The sequence below is a fragment of the Alexandromys fortis genome, unplaced genomic scaffold, assembly GCF_014885135.2.
Source record: "Alexandromys fortis isolate MF-2015 unplaced genomic scaffold, M_Fortis_MF-2015_v1.1 scaffold_9, whole genome shotgun sequence".
NCBI lineage: Eukaryota > Metazoa > Chordata > Mammalia > Rodentia > Cricetidae > Alexandromys > Alexandromys fortis.
This window is the reverse complement of record NW_026067892.1, coordinates 4,103,409-4,119,239: the sequence shown is the minus strand read 5'-3', so window position 1 is coordinate 4,119,239 and position 15,831 is coordinate 4,103,409. Positions and strand designations below refer to the sequence as shown.

General features: G+C 48.4%; 1 protein-coding gene across 1 annotated transcript in view; it reads right to left on the bottom strand.

Annotated features, from left to right (window-relative positions):
* Dnah8 (dynein axonemal heavy chain 8) overlaps positions 1–15,831 on the bottom strand; it is a 242,096-nt gene that overhangs the window by 118,274 nt on the left and 107,991 nt on the right. Inside the window, 10 exon segments of the mRNA XM_050139863.1 lie at positions 2,409–2,557; positions 3,743–3,935; positions 5,104–5,267; positions 6,685–6,794; positions 8,017–8,230; positions 10,004–10,126; positions 10,781–10,915; positions 11,371–11,513; positions 14,442–14,679; positions 15,191–15,331. Of these exon segments, the coding sequence (XP_049995820.1) occupies positions 2,409–2,557; positions 3,743–3,935; positions 5,104–5,267; positions 6,685–6,794; positions 8,017–8,230; positions 10,004–10,126; positions 10,781–10,915; positions 11,371–11,513; positions 14,442–14,679; positions 15,191–15,331 (1,610 nt within the window).

Here is a 15,831-nt window from a genome sequence, read left to right as displayed (position 1 = left end):
GTGTGGGGCAGGGGTACACGTTGTACAGGTACCCAAGGAGGCCAGAAGAGGATATCAGATCTGCTGGAGCTGGAGTTGCAGGCAGTTGAGAGCTAACCAATGCGGGTCATAGAAACCAAACACCAGTCCTCTGGAAGAGCAGCAAGAGCGTTAACCTCTGAGCCGTCTCTCCAGCCCTCGTTTAATTTCTTTAAGACTTTGTGGATGCTAAGGATACACAAAGTGTAAGAAAGGGTTAAAGCTGATTGTGTATTGTCTGCCGTATGGACAAGGAATCATACAGACACTGATGGACAAGGAATACTGCCATCTCTCTTCACAAAGTATCGAACTTCTGTGATTAGCAAGAGTTAAGGGGATACTTTTACAGAAAGCCCGTGGGAGCTACCCTCCCACCTGGTGTGGCTTCTCTGTGTCAGATTCCTGCAGTTCAGATAAAGGGCAAATGGGGGCTCAGAGCTTATGCTGGCCCTGTGAAGACACCGCAAAAAAGGCCGTCTTTTAGTCTTTTATTCTAATGCTACCAACTAGGAAGAATGCAGGTGGCTCATTGAATCCATTAGTATCCATAAAGGTATCTATTATTTTAAAAGATTTTATTTATTTTGTTTTATGTCATGTTTTGTCTGAGTGTCTGTCTGGGTACTGCATGTATGCAGTGCCCAAGGAGGCCAGAAGAAGCGACAGGCCCTCGGGACTGGAGCTAGAGACAGTCGAGATACTGTGTGGGTGCAGAGAACCAAACCTGGCTCCTCTGGAAGAGCTCTCAGTGATTCTAACCACTGAGCCATCTCTCCAGCCCCTTTAAAAGTTACTGGTTTTTTTTTTAAACATATGATACATCTGATGACACTTTGGTTACACATGGATTACGTCACATTTTACACCTAGATGAGGGTCTCAAGGCCTCCGAGTCGTTGCCATGGTGGGAGTTTAGTAACTAATGAGTTAGATGTGTCATGTGCAAACCTTGAGACACTAAAGAATTTCACTAACTTTGAGACTGTATCCATGCATGACGTCATCACTGCTAGGAAGAATTCCTCTTCCATCATCCAATCACATAATGGAATAACCTGTCTGGCAGCTTTTCATCAATGGATCACACCATGCTACCTCTAAATAGTGTTTGGCTGAAAGTGTCACCTCAGCCCCTAACATCCTTATCCAAAAGTCTGGAATGTTTGGCTGGTGGCTTCACTCCAGCCCCTGGCATTCATTTTGGAATGTTGGGTAGAAAGTTTCATTTCAAGCCCCTTCCCCTGGGGGTTGCTTCAGTTCAAACTCCACCTCCAAGAAAGCCCGTCAAACGGTGACCCCTCCCCATGGAGGGTCAAGACCACTCCCACAGGCTATATAAACTGCCCTCACAAAGAACAAACACTCTTTCTGACTCTCCTTTTCCCTCTCCTGGTTACCAGTCTTCCTCCCCAGGGGGCTGGAGGGCCACTTGGGAGCCTGGCATCCATTAAACCTGGGCCATTCTCTAATTTGGTTTGATTTGGATTACTGCATTGGTGGAGAGGTTTGTCAGGCCAGAAAAACTTAACAAATAGCTCTTTTTCCCCATCAGTCCAATGCGCCTTTCTTTCCCCTCCCTGTCAGTTTGTCCCCAGTCTGCTCTCCAGCCAGAATGCTGACACTTTGAAAAATTGTCTTTTCATCCCTGGGCAACAAGATTCCCACAACAGGGCTGTGGAGATTGCTCAGTAGATAAGAGTCTTTGCTGTGTGCCTGGCAGTGGTGGTGCATGCCTTTAATCCCAACACTTAGGGGGCAGAGACAGCCTGTTAGTTCAAGGCCAGCCTGATCTACAGAGTGAGTTCCAAGACAGCCAGGGCTACACAGAGAAACCCTGTTGAGACAGACAGACAGACAGACAGACAGACAGACAGAGTTCTTGCTGTGCAATCATGGGGACCAGAGTTCAAATCCCAGCACCCATGTAAAAAGCCAGGAATGATCATACACCCCTGGCATTATGAGGGGCAGAGGCAGGAGGGTCACCAGAGATGGTTGGTTGCCAGAGAACCAGTTTCAACGAGAGCTCCTGTGTGTGCCAAGGGAATATCGTGGAGAATGAGAGACATCTCCCTGGCCTCTTGTGAGCATGGGCACACACGCCTGCACACGCAATAATTAAGCATAACTCCAAGAAAGAGCATTTCTTCACGGGCTGCTGGGGCTTCCTCTGAGAACGGAGAGCACTCAGAATCAGAATGCCACAAGTTCTGGGCACGAAATCCATCCGCCCTTGGACAACACATGTAAGTGGGCTCTTAATAATTCACCGTTTTCAGAAACAGGGAGCTGATTCAACCATGGCTGCTCTCTCTCCTCGGTGCTGCCCGGTAGGATGGATGCTCTCACCGCACATCCACCTAAGAACCTAAGTTAACAACATCCACCTCTTCCAGGAAGTCGTCAACAGGACCTTAATGAGGTGAGTCATTGCATCTTTAAAAAACACCAGGTCGAGAGATGTGCCTCTGATGATCTCGTTGAACTGCCTCTGGTAGAACTGGAGTTTCTCACACAGAAATTCGAAGGTTGGCACCTATAAGAGAGGAAAAATAATTTGTGAGATCCAAATTTTTGTGATGTAGCAAGTATTTTTTTTTCTGTTTTTAGTCTGGGCTTTCATAGTTTAGCTTTTTGAAAATATACAGAAATTTTACGTTTTCTATTTTTAGTCTGTGTTTTCATAGTTTAGATTTTTGGAAATACACAGACATTTTATGTTGTTTATGTGACCAAATCCACAACTTTGTTGCCCTGAAGCAAAGCCTTGCCTACTGTACTTTACATTATTCTTTTCAGCCTGCTCTTTATAATTACGCTGTCACGCGATCTCCCCTCCCCCAAATGCATTTGAAATCTTGGTTTTATTTCATTAAATCTACCTCTTTTTGCTTATTTTATGTTCATGTGTATGCGTGTTCCTGAATGAGCTTTTGCAAACTTTATGTCCCCAGAGCCCTTTGAGCCAGAGGTGTCAGACACCCTGGTCCTGGAACAACACAGGGTTGTGAGCCGCCGTGTGGGTGCTGGGACCTGAACCCAGGTCCTCTGCAAGAGCACTCAGTGCTTTCAGCTGCTGAGCCATCTCTCCAGTGCCCAATCTATTCATATAGGAAGACGGTATTTAATCAATATTTTATTCACTGAAGTTGTATCACACCAATTCCTCAATGCTTTATCGAGGGACCGAGGCTGTTGGACAACTCACTTTCAAGGTGACATTTTCTGACTTGGGACTGTTGCCAAAGGCTAGCCATACTTCCTTAACGGCTAACTAGCAGCTATTTCAGCTTGGTGATCCTTAGCATTTCTACGGCCATTACTCCACTCTGCTCTCGCAAGGCAACCACAGACAAAATATAAACAAGTGTACATGACTAATGTTTCAATAAAACTTTATCTAAGAACTTTAACATTTGAATTCCATATAATTTACAATGTTTATCCTTACCTATCTATCCATCCATCCATCCATCTGTATCTACATATCTCTCAATTTGATACCCATTTTGAGGATATTTAGTGCTGCCTGTGTGTGCATGAGGACCATCTCCTAAAACATAGGTAGCCTCTCAGGGCCTTGAAGGAAAGTGACTCCCCCTCTTCCAATAGCCATCAACTGTCAATGGCCCCTTAGCTGACACAAGACATGGCATCTTCATCCATCCACGCTGAGAAATAAAATGTTTCCTGAAAACCTCGAAGAGATAAAAATAAGTACCAGTTCGTAGATTTTGGGCACTTCAAACATGGTGTCTTCAGGTTCGTCCCCCGTGGGTTCGGGCATGTCCCGGAGGAAATCCACAAAGTATGGTTCGGGGAGAATATTTGACGCAATCTCAGGGCTGATGTTCTCTTCGACAGCCCGAATGAGCTGCGAATTGAACCACTGTTCGTCTTCAGGGGTTATAAACCTGAAAGGACAGGGCACTGAAAGGAAGACAGAAGAGAGAGGCGGCCTCTCTACCCAACCCTGCACCTTCCTGCCTCACGACAGGAAACACTATGCCCTGTGGCTTAGGTGAAGTCAACAGGTCCCTGTGACTTGCAGGGCAGTGAGGGGCAGGCAGGTGACCCTCACCGCGTCAGACTCACAGTGCCACGGAGGGGAGACAGCGGGCCGCTGGCGCAGGAAGACTCCACCTATGTGCCAGAATGTCGCGGCTCCCACTCTAACCTCAGGAGCCTGGTGGCTTCACAGACAAACCACAGTGGAGGGAACGGCAGCTCAGAGAGATGACTGAACTTTAACAGGGTGACACGAGACTCCAGCCAGGCAATGATGACAGAGTTTAGAAAATACACAGCTGAAATTCACTGCTAAATTGTATCAGCTCTTAACGGTGAGGTGGGCCAGGAGGAGGAGCTGTTACAGCAGCGTGGGGTGAACTGACAGAGAAGTGTCTTAAACAGACTGGCAAGTGGGAAACAGCATTACTACTGTTCAAGCTTCTTTGAAAATTGGTGCACAGAGGCTGGAGACATGGCTTAGCTGTTAAGGGCCCTGGCTGCTCTTCCAGAGGTCCTGAGTTCAATTCCCAGCAACTACATGGTAGCTCACAACCATCTGTAATAAGACCTGGTGCCCTCTTCCAGCCTGCAGGCATACACACAGACAGAACACTGTATATACAATCAATAAATGAATCGAGAGAGAGAGAGAGAGAGAAAACTGGCACACAGGACAAGGAGACAGCTCAGTGGACAAAGTGCTGCCACACAAGCATAAAGCCCTGAGTGTGGACAGCCAAGATCGTTGTAAAAGCCAGGAGCAGCAGCATGCCCCTTGTTACCCTAGCTGTAGGAAGGCAGAGGCGGGGGGGAGCCTTGGCGCTCTCTGGCACATCAGCCTAGCTGAATTAGTGAGCTCTGGATTCAGAGAGAGACCTTGCCGCAAAAAAAAAAAAAAAATTGGAGAAGAGTTGAAAAAGATACCAGGCACATGCACACATGCATGTGTGTGCACACGCATAATCTGAGACAATAATCCATACTCCATGGATCTGAGAAGGTAACACAAGTCTTAATCTAGGCATTCAGCTTCTCAGCCACGTGTGTAAACCTCAGGGCTGCAGTGCACACCTGTCTGCGATCACTCTGTTACACTCGTGCTTGAAGAGGGACATGAGGGTGGGGACTGAGTCACACTCTTCGGCTTTTATGGTGAGCATCCCTTGCCAAATCCTCGAAAGGTCGCGAAGGTTAAAGATGTAATGAAATTTCGAGGGCGTCGGCAGCATCTTCACCTGGAGATGAGAAATGAGGTTAAGACTCTCAGTTTGATTCTTAGATAAAAATTAAGCATGGAAATGTCTTTTTGACTATTCTATCTTATACACCCTATTTTTAATATTTTCCTTCACCTAGATTTTTTATGTGTTTTTTTGCATGTGTATGTCTGTGCGCCACAGGGGTGCAGTGCCCAGAGACACCAGAAGAGGGCATCAGACCCCAGGACTGGAGTTGGAGGTGGTTGTGAGCAGTCAGTGCTCTCAGCCATCTCTCCAGCCCCCATCACGAATCCTATTTGAGACAGGACCTGGAGGGTAAAGGAACCAAAACCAAGTTCATGTTTTCATCATCGCATCGATGTCAGAAAAAAATAAATTCATAAATAAGTAACACAAAAAAATTTAAAGCCAGGAACCCTTAAAACAGGGTGGATTCAAGAAAAAAATGTAAAGAGAGAGACAGCCTCTAACTCCTGGCACGCTACCACAGGTCAGCCTCAAACAAGCCCCTTTGCCATGAGTTCCCAAGAACCACATGAACTGGGGGAAACCATGCCCAGTGACGGCCGGCCTCACTAGTGCACATGGAAAGGTGAATGGATAAACCACACACACTACATGGGTTTCCTGTAAACACACAGCTATGTGGACATGAAAATCCATCATAACAAAAACTGAAGATGAACTGGTGATCATGAAGGCAAGAAGAATGACTGTTCACACTCAGGTTCAAATAAGCTAGTTTCTTGTGTGCGGTTTATGCATGTGCAGTTGTTGCTGTGTATGTAGGTGCGTGTACACATGTATGTACACGTGTGTAGAAGCCAGAGGTTGACATCAGGCACCTTTCCTCTATCATTTTTCCATCTTATATTTTGACACAGTGTGTTTGAAGATCAAAGACTTGGCAAAACTAGATGGCCAGCGACCCCATAAGGTCCTATTGTCTCTGCTTCCCGGAGCTAGGATTACAGGCATGTATTGCCAAGCTTGTCTTTTTACATGGATGCTCAGGATGCTCGCACAACATACAGTTTACTGACTAAACTGCCTCCGCACCCCCAAGTAGCTTCTGCAGATTGCACTGATTGAAGTCAGACGGTCCGAAGCGCACCCACAGCACTAGCTCGGGAAACGCTCTCTGCGGTACCTGCTCACAGAGGAAGCTTTTTCTGTACCCTACAGAGTTCGTCAGGTTTTTAAAGACTTATTTATTTTTATGTTGTGTGTACAAGCGTTTTTGTCTCCATGTAAATCTGTGTACCGTGTGTGTACGCAGAGGCCAGAAGCAGGCATCCGATCATCAGACCGTTGTGGGCACCATGATGGGGCGGGAAAGAGAGCCTGGATCCTCTGCCAGAGCCAAGAGTGCTCTTGGCTGCTGAGCCCCCTCTCCACCCTGAGTGTGCCATTCTTAATGAGCTGCAGTTACCTTGGTCCACTGCCACAGCACTCGGCCCACTGAGACGAGGTTCCCGATCATCTCACATATTTCAGGCTTGAACTTTCTACACGGATCAAAGTATCCACAGCCAATAACTCCTGGGGAGAAAATAAGACGGAAGGCACGCAGTTGTTTTTTAAAGGTCACGGGGCACGTGTTTATTCTAGTGAATAAAGCATTACAAGATTGACTACCTAGCAGGGATGAGCACTGTAAGTCAGAGGGGCCCAGCCATCCTCAGCGGCAGTGGATCACGTACGGACTCAGGCTTAATCCTCCCAACAGCCATCCACAGCCGGGCCCTTAGTCTACACGTATTTTATTCTGTGCTTTGGCATGAGGCTGGGGTCCAACTTTAACAGTTTTCCCATAAACCTTACAGACTGTTGCTGTCTCCACTGAAACTCTCCCCCCCTTCTCTTCCATATCCAGTGCCTGACACGTCGAGCAATCATGTATCAATCTATGCTGTATTTCATAGCTTTTCATAGTACATGTTATAGATGCCAAATTTGGTAGCAATAATCTGAATTTCATTAACCCTTCAAAGCACTGGTTATTACTGTTGACTCACGGCGTGTGTGGAAGGAGTGTCTCTCGCCAGCCAGACTGCCCTGACAAAACACAGAGCTTCCTCTACCACGCGTGTGCGTGTGTGTGTGTGTGCACGTGTACACAGGTATACCCATATGTGTGCATATGTGTGTATGTACAGGTATACTTATATGTGGGTATTTGCGCATGTGTGTCTGTGTATATGTGTGTGTGTGTGTGCCTGCTTGGGTATGTGTGTGCACATGTGTACAGGCATTCCCGTGTGTGTGTGTGTGTGTGTGTGTGTGTGTGTGTGTGTGTGCGCGTGTATGTCCTCAAGCCAGAGGACAACCTCAGCTGTTGCTCCTCAGGTGCCACACACCTTTTCTAAGACAGACTCTCTCACTGGCCTGGAGCGTGCCAAAATGACTACGCTGGCTGTCCAGCAAACCCCAGGATACTCCTGCCTCTATACTCGGCACAGGGACTACTGTGGGACTGAACTCGGGTCCTCTGACTTACATGGCCAACATTACCAACCAAGCCACCTCCTCGCCCCTCCCTCCCTCCTTACCCCACCCATCTACAAGGTTCTTCCTAATTATCTTTGAGTCCTAGAACAAGCGACCAACACCAGTCATCTTAATGCCGGTGTTTAGCTGTCCGTTTCAGATACCTCATCCTCATTCCAGACGGACTCTTAAGGGTAGCTCTCAAGTAAATTTTCCTGTGGTTTGTATCCATTATATGATGCAATAGGAAATTATGCATTTAGAGTACTCGTACCAAAAATCTTGTCTATAGAAGTATTTGAAGGCAGCGTGCAGTTAAAGACGGTGAACTGTCTTTTCAGGCGCTGCGGGATGTCATTCCGCCCCCCTCCGGGGTGGATCATGGCCGCGATGAGCTGCACGTCGACAATGGTGGTGAAATCCCCAGGCTTGTCCAAGCTGTACATGCCCTGCATTTCCATCATCTGCCGCACGATCTCGTTCGTTATCTGCAACGCACCACCAACCCTCAACAACTCCGAGAACATCCCACTCCTTCCATGGAGGTGTGCTGGTCATTCTGACCATCACCTGCAAGGCCACTTGAATGAAATGACACCGGCATCCGGTGTGAGGCCAGGGTGCCCCTCATTACACTGCTAAAACAAATTTCCAAGTCAGTTTAGCTAGGGGACGGCTGTGAAATGCTTGGTGCACTGGCAACAGCGCTCAGAGCTACAAGTTTGATTCCAGACCCCGCCCACACTCACTTCATATGAGAACACGGAGTGGCCTCGGCCCCGACTCTTTGACACTAGGAACTACTCAACACTTCCCTTTGGAGGCGACAGGCTCTTGTCTGTAGCTCTAGCTCTGCTGACGTGTCCTCCTCCTTAGAGAAAAGACCTCTTGCCTTGGTTCCAGAGGCACGAGTCTTTCCAGAATCCTCTGATGACTCTGGATCACTCCCTGCCCATGCTTCACCCCCACACGCTCACATTAACTGTTTTCCAGGGCTCCCCCCACTTCTCATGATTCCCGCCACACCATCGGAACTCCACATCCCCAAGATTCTCAAAGCGGTTGCTCTGGCTTTAGCCTCCCTTCCAGGCTCCAACTCTGTGTGTTCAAATGTATTCTGTTTGGGTATCTCAAAGGGACCACACACAAGCACCCCAATAGAACAGTCTTTCATCCAACCAGTATTCAACCACTGTGTGCCAGGCTCTCTTTAGACACACACAAAAATCCATCTTCATGAAGCATGCATTCTTTGCGGGAGACAAAACGCACAGGCGTATGCTTATGGGCGAATAAAATACAGTAGCATAAATGCTTCAGAGGACATAAAGCAGGGAGATGGCACGCAAGGCTCCCAGGAGGGGCGCCTCACGGAGAGCAGCGGGAGTCCCGGACAGGTTGAAGAGGGGCGGCTGATTCCTGAATTACAGACAATTCATCGCCAAACAAGTTTGGGCTATTTCAAGTCTGACTAGACACCCCTCGAGAAACAAATGAGTTTAGAGCCCAGGACAACGAAGGCAGGCCGGAGCGAAACGTGCCTCCACCTCTGAGAACTGCGAAGGTCCTCCGGCCCTGAGGTAGAGCAGAAGCATGAAGAGCCACACAAGGATTGTTCTCAGGGTGGGCACTGAGCAGCTAGTGGGTCCTTGGGCAAGGGTCACAAAGAGCAGGAAAAGGGACAAAGGGCCAGGCCTGGTGGACTCAAGCCAGATGGAGCTCTCAAGACTGGCTCTGTCACCAGGAGCCAACCAGGACACGCCAGATGCTGGCCACATCAGCAAGGTCCTCTAATGGGGACCTTGGGCTGACAGATGACAGCAAGGGGATCATGGTCTGCCGTTGGGTGAGTGAGTGGGTGGGTGAGAAGCGGTGCCTTGCTGCTCTGTTTGGGATCAGTTGGCTGGTAGGTGGTCATTAGAGAGAGGGAGCAAGGATGAAACCTGGGGGAAGGCTGGATGGAGCAGGGAAGCCAGAAAGGGCAAGCAGTCAAGATGCCAAGTAGACGTGAAGGATCTTACCAAACCACAGATGGGTTCAGAAGGGAGGAGACAGAGGGGCTGAGAACTATGATTAGACTCAATGTGCAGGCGGTTGATACAGGAAAAACACTGGGCTGGAAGGAGGCTCAGGAGCTGGGGGTGCCTCTGTCAGAGGACCCCATTTCACCTCCCTGTGCCCGCCTCAGATGACACACCATCTCCTGCAACCCCAGCTCCAGGGGAGTTCCACACGCGCTGCATCAGGCTCCTAAGGCTTACCTGATCTCCCCACTCATTGATCACCGGCATATTAATGTCGTCAATAAACACAGTCATCTTCCTCCCTCCTGGGGGCCCGTAGGTGCTTCCCATCCTCTTGTCCACGTAGCTTTCGATTGTCCTCTGGAGAAAAGAAGGTGGTGTGTCATGGCCACTGGATTTCCATCCTTAAGACTCACCGTGTTTACAAAACAGAATAGAATTTACTACTAGAACCAGGTAAGTTCGAGCATAATTGTTAAATATGCACCTTAAGTAGCATCATGAGATGGGAATGTTAACCATCGATATACTAAAACTGATATGCTCCCGAGCCCAGCCTCAGGTTCAACAGTAAGCCAAAATACACTGCTTGGATTTGGCTTCTAATTCAGTCATGAGACGGCAAACTTAGCTATGGAGAGAGAGATGCCTTTAAAGAGTAACTCAAGAGTGCTCGTTGATCTGGCAGAGAGGGCCAGCTTTGGCTCACAGCACCCACACGGCAACTCAAATGCCAATCTTAGGAGATCCAGCACCCCCTGCAGGCCTCTTCAGGCACCTGCATGCATATGGTACCCATAAATTCATACACATACACACACATGTACACACACACACACACACCCGCAAATAAAAATCAATCAATAAATCATTAAAAAAGAAAGCAGACTTAGCTGATGCCAACCACTAAACCGTATGTCCAGGGAAACATAGAGAGCAGACTCATTTTACCGGAACCACCACCTGAAAATCTTTAGCATGCTTAATATCACCACAGCTAAGGGCGGCTTCTACCTGAAACATCATGGGCTCTGTGGCAGAGGAAAAATTTAGACTCTTGGAGAGCTGTACTTCGGGGTCATATTTCTTCAGATAGGCCTTCACCATCACAGTCTTCGCGGTCCCCTGCTCTCCCGTGAGCAAAACAGCCTGCAAGAGTGGAAGAACAGGGCTCAACGGTGCGGCGCTGTGTTAGCGCCAAACTCCCTGTGGCTCTCCCTATTACTCGCCACTCCATGGGTCGACCCCACGCTGTTTTTCCAATTGTTTTTCTGCAGCCACAGCTACATTCAGACCAATCCCAGTGAGCCTAAAGGTTGAAATGTGCACACAGCAATATTGGGGTGCTGGAAGAGAATACAGCTGCCTATTTGCATGCCCATTAGGGCACAGAAGTGTGTCTGGAAGGTGACACCCACATTCCTCATCAGTGGAGACGGAGGAAGACCATTCTGGAACCTGAAACCACTGTCAGAAGGGGTTCCCTCCCCAGTGACACCCCGTCCAGGCCCTTGTGTTGGGATTTATGTATTCTCCCTGCTGTAGATGAGAGGTAATGTGTTTCCTACATGGTTTGGGGCCACCTCAGAGCTCACTATACTTACTTTATGCTGCTTTGCAATCGTGTCTATCAAAAAATTGGTCCTGATGTTGTCAACGTTGGGAACCAAGATGGATGAATACTCTGGAATACTGTCTGTTGGGTAGAAGTAAGGCTGCAGTCTCTTGTTCCAGTGTTCCCAGTCACCTACACGGCAGGCAGAATTTCATCAACATGTGTCCTTGGATGCTTATGTAAAGCTATACAAACGCCAAGTGCTAGAAACAATCGCTTAGATCATACAAAACACTAAGATGCTTTCCTAAAACATCAATACATCTACTTATCTAATGTTCCTCCTTTCGCTCTTCCTAACAGCTATTTGCTTGCTCATTTATTCCTTTCTTGTGTGTGCATATGTGTGCGCATATGTGTGCTTGTCCATGTGCGTCTATGCGTATGGAGGTCAGAGAAATAACCTCTGGTGTGACTTTCCCTCAGATGTCATCCACCATGGATTTTTTGTTTGTTTATTTTGTTTTTAGACAGACGATCTCGCTGGTCTGGGGCTCACCAATCACGCTGGCCGCCCAGTGAACACAAAGCACCCTCTCGTCTCCTCTTCCCCAGGGTTGGGGTTACATGCGTACACACAACGCCAGCTTTTCTACATCCGTTCTGGGGATGAAACTCAGGTCCTCCCACTGACACGGCAAGCACTTCCCTGACTGAGGTCATCTCCCAGCCCACCAGTGGTAATTCATATCTTCCTATGTTTTTAGTCTCTGATACTCTAATAACGGCTTTATCACTTTTATTGATCTTTACAAAGAGACATCTTTTGGTTCCATCTTTTTTCTATTCCAGTTTCTATTTCATTGATTTCTGCTGGCTCTTCTGTTTACGTTGGGGTTAATTGAAACCTTTATTCTTTTGAGATACAAACAGAGCGCTACAAAGTCTCCCTGTTCTGAATGTTTTACAGTCTACAGCATGCTGAAACTGTTTCTTTGCTCTTGAAAAGATGAACTCTGAAAGCAGGCTGCTCCATAACTGTCAGGAAGGTACAGAAGCAAGGAGCCCGCACCTCGAGCTGCATGTCTGCCTCCCAGCATGGGCTCGATGCACCAGTCAGTGCAGTTTCACTGCTTGTGCATCTGCCACTCTGTTTCCGCTCTTTTCCCGCCCCTCCTCTCCGCGCAAGTCCCTCTGCAGTGGCAATTCCACCCTGAAACCCTAACCCAGCCGCCTTCTCCATATCCATCCCTTCCTGCCCTGATGAGGCTGGAGGTTCTGGTTGGGTTCCCTAAGCACCTGCTAGAAGCCGCCTTCTCTCATGACTTGGTTCTCTTTCTGCCTTTGCCCGGTGTCTAAAAGGACTGTTCCATACACTGAGCCCCACTTGCTGATGTGAGAGGCTACACCCAGACTGGAACGCCAGCTGGTCTGGAAGCAGGGACTTCTAAATCTAAGAATCTCTCCAAAAGTGCTCGTGTCCGATGATGACAATACACACACACACACACACACACACATGCACACATATATACATGCATACACACACATGCACACACATGTATACACACACGATACACACGCACACCCATATACATCCACACTGAGGCACATAAATACACACATGCACACATAAAAAGACGTGTGCACACATATACAGAGACAGATACACACATGCATTCAAACACACCCACTCACAAGTTGAAGGGTGAGCTAATAACGAACTGAGAGCCCTTTATGAGCACAAGGTATGGAAAACTATGGTTCACTTCGTGGGCACAGATGCTTGGGCATACAAATTTCATTGTCACTAATCACAGCACTAATCATTTAGAGTGGGAAAGCCAAAGAAGGTTCAGGAGACGGCTCAGCCACTAAAGGAGTTTGCCACCGAGCCTGACAATTTGACTTCAATCCCCGGAACCTCAGAGTGGGAAGAAGAGAACCAACTCTCACAACTGTCTTCCGACCTCTACACTTGTACTGTGGTACAATTCATCTGTTCCAATCTTTCCAAACACGGATGTGCACCTCTTCCCATTGGCCGGGTTCTCGCACCCTCCACGGTGCCTAGGGAACTCAGAAGCTCTCCCTTCAGCCCTTGGCAGGGTCAGGTGGGTGCGGCTGCCCGGCAGCAGCTATGGAAAGAGACCTAGGAAATCTTTTTCCTTAAAGAGACTGAGAATCAGCCCTCTGATTGCTGGTTCCACCTCCCCGCTGTTTCCACTTCCTGAGTCCTCTGGAGGTTCCGGGAGATGTACAACAAGTTACTTCTCAACTAGGAGTTAGCAGCGTCCTGCGTGTTAAATCAAAAGCCTTGTACCGTCTGCTTTCCTGCCGTCTGGAATCTTTCTATTGCTGGCTTCCCTGCCGTTCTGTTTATCCTTTTGAGTTTATGCTTTCAACGCAAAAATACCTTTGCTACTCTGGAGGTTTGGGGAGGATGCGGAGGTAAATATGGGAAGCAAGGGGAAGGGTTTATCGTTTTGTTCTCTCGGGGCTTAGAAGAATCGGAGCCTGGCTCTGGGCAAAGGCATCAAGTTGAAGGGTATTTGTTTGAAGGGAATGTGAGCTGGGCCTGGAGGGGCCCTGCCCGCCAGATCACTCTCCTCATTCTGACAGCGGCACAGACAGACTGCCGGGCTCTTCAGTCAGGTGTGTGTGCTTCCATGTTGCTCCCTACAGCATCAGGAAGCAGACACTGAGCCAGGAGTTGCTTCTCATGGTAGATTTTACTGAGACCATTCCAAGTGAAGAAGTCAGGAAGGTACAGCTAATATACAAAATCCTATCTCTTGACATATTTTCTTTTTTTAAAATATTTATTTATTTATTTGTTATGTATACAATAGTCTATCTGTGTGTATGCCTGCAGGCCAGAAGAGGGCACCAGACCTTATTATAGATGGTTGTTAGCCACCATGTGGTTGCTGGGAATTGAACTCAGGATCTTTGGAAGAGCAGGCGATGCTCTTAACCACTGAGCCATCTCTCCAGCCCCCTCTTGACATAATTTCACAACGGTATTCATCGTTACATTCCTCGTTGGCTTCGCTTTCAACTCTGAGAAATGTATACCTTAAAAGTCATTTTATTTGAACCACGATTCAGTGCACTTACCATAATCAGTAACGAAGAACTCGTACATGGTCTGATTGGTGCCCTTGGGGATTTCTGGCAGGTCTAACTTGCTTCCGTGACCTCGTAGAAAGACCTCGAGTTTTTCTCGGCTCTCCAGTTCTAAAAGGGCTCCCAAACTCCACATGAGGCCAAACACAAACAGCTTATGGAGATGCTCCACAGAGGAGATGCCTCCTTCTTCTTTAGAGGGGATTAAACCTTCCAGGAGAGTGAGTGACTGCGAGAGATTTCAAATAAGATTTTGTTTTTCAATTTAAAAATGTTTGGGTTAAAATATTTGAAAGAAGAAAATCAAAAGCAGGAGGGGAAGGGACAGGAAAACAGAACTATCCCGAGACACTGCCTGATGCCTTCCTGACAGCCCCCCCCCCCCCCCCCCCCCCCCCCCCCCCCCCCCCCCCCCCCAGCGTTAGAGGGCAGATAAGGCTTCAGCAGGCTGAAGAGAAGGGTTGTGAGCTGGGAACCTGCACGCTTGGCTTGAGCCCACTCCTGCCGCTGGGTCTGGCTTTCCCACGATGAAAAGGCAAAGGGCCTCCTCTACGCGTGCCCTGAGGGTGCTTCTGGCCCCAGAGTTAGGGCACCAGATTCCAAATTCATCCCTCCTCCTCTGGGAATTCAGCTTCTCAGACCCTCACACCCACACCGCCCCTAGGAACCTCCCATTCTAGCCGCCTGTAAGTGGCGGCTGGGCTAAGAGCAGTGGAGGCACAAAGCGAGGCGAGTCTTACCTGCACGATGTAATTACACTCCAGCAGCTGCATTTTGGGGCTCAGGTTCAGCTTCATGTACGTGTACGTATCTTCAAACGCCTTATCATACAGGCCCAAGAACACAGTGGCTTCCTGCGGGGTGCGCTTCTTCAGCCACGCCTGGAGTCAGAGGACAGTATCTGTGCTTACTGAGGCAGTGCAGAGCTGGGAGGGCAGGGCTTGCCTTTCGAGCACCAGGACAAGAGTTCAAATCCCGGAACTCATGTTTAAAAAAAAAAAAAACTAAACAAAAACAGGAAAAACTAGGCATGGTGGCACATGCTCATGATCTCAGATCTCAGCGCTGGGGAGGTGGGGACAGGCAAATCCTTGAGACTCACTCTGTCCAGCCAGCCTAGCCTACTTGACAAATTCCAGGCCACTGAGAGACATGGTCGCAAAAATAAAAGAAGTGTAGCTGGCAGGATGTCTTGAGCGAAAACACCCAAGGAGGCCACCTTCTGGCCCCCACGTGTACTCACACATGAATATCTGAACACACACTGATACACGTGAGCAAAACTAAAATGGTGGAGACACAGACTCCTGCCTGTTTCCAGGCCCCCCACCCCACCCAGCCCCCGCCCCCGCCCCCGCCTCCACCTGTTTCCAGGCCCCCC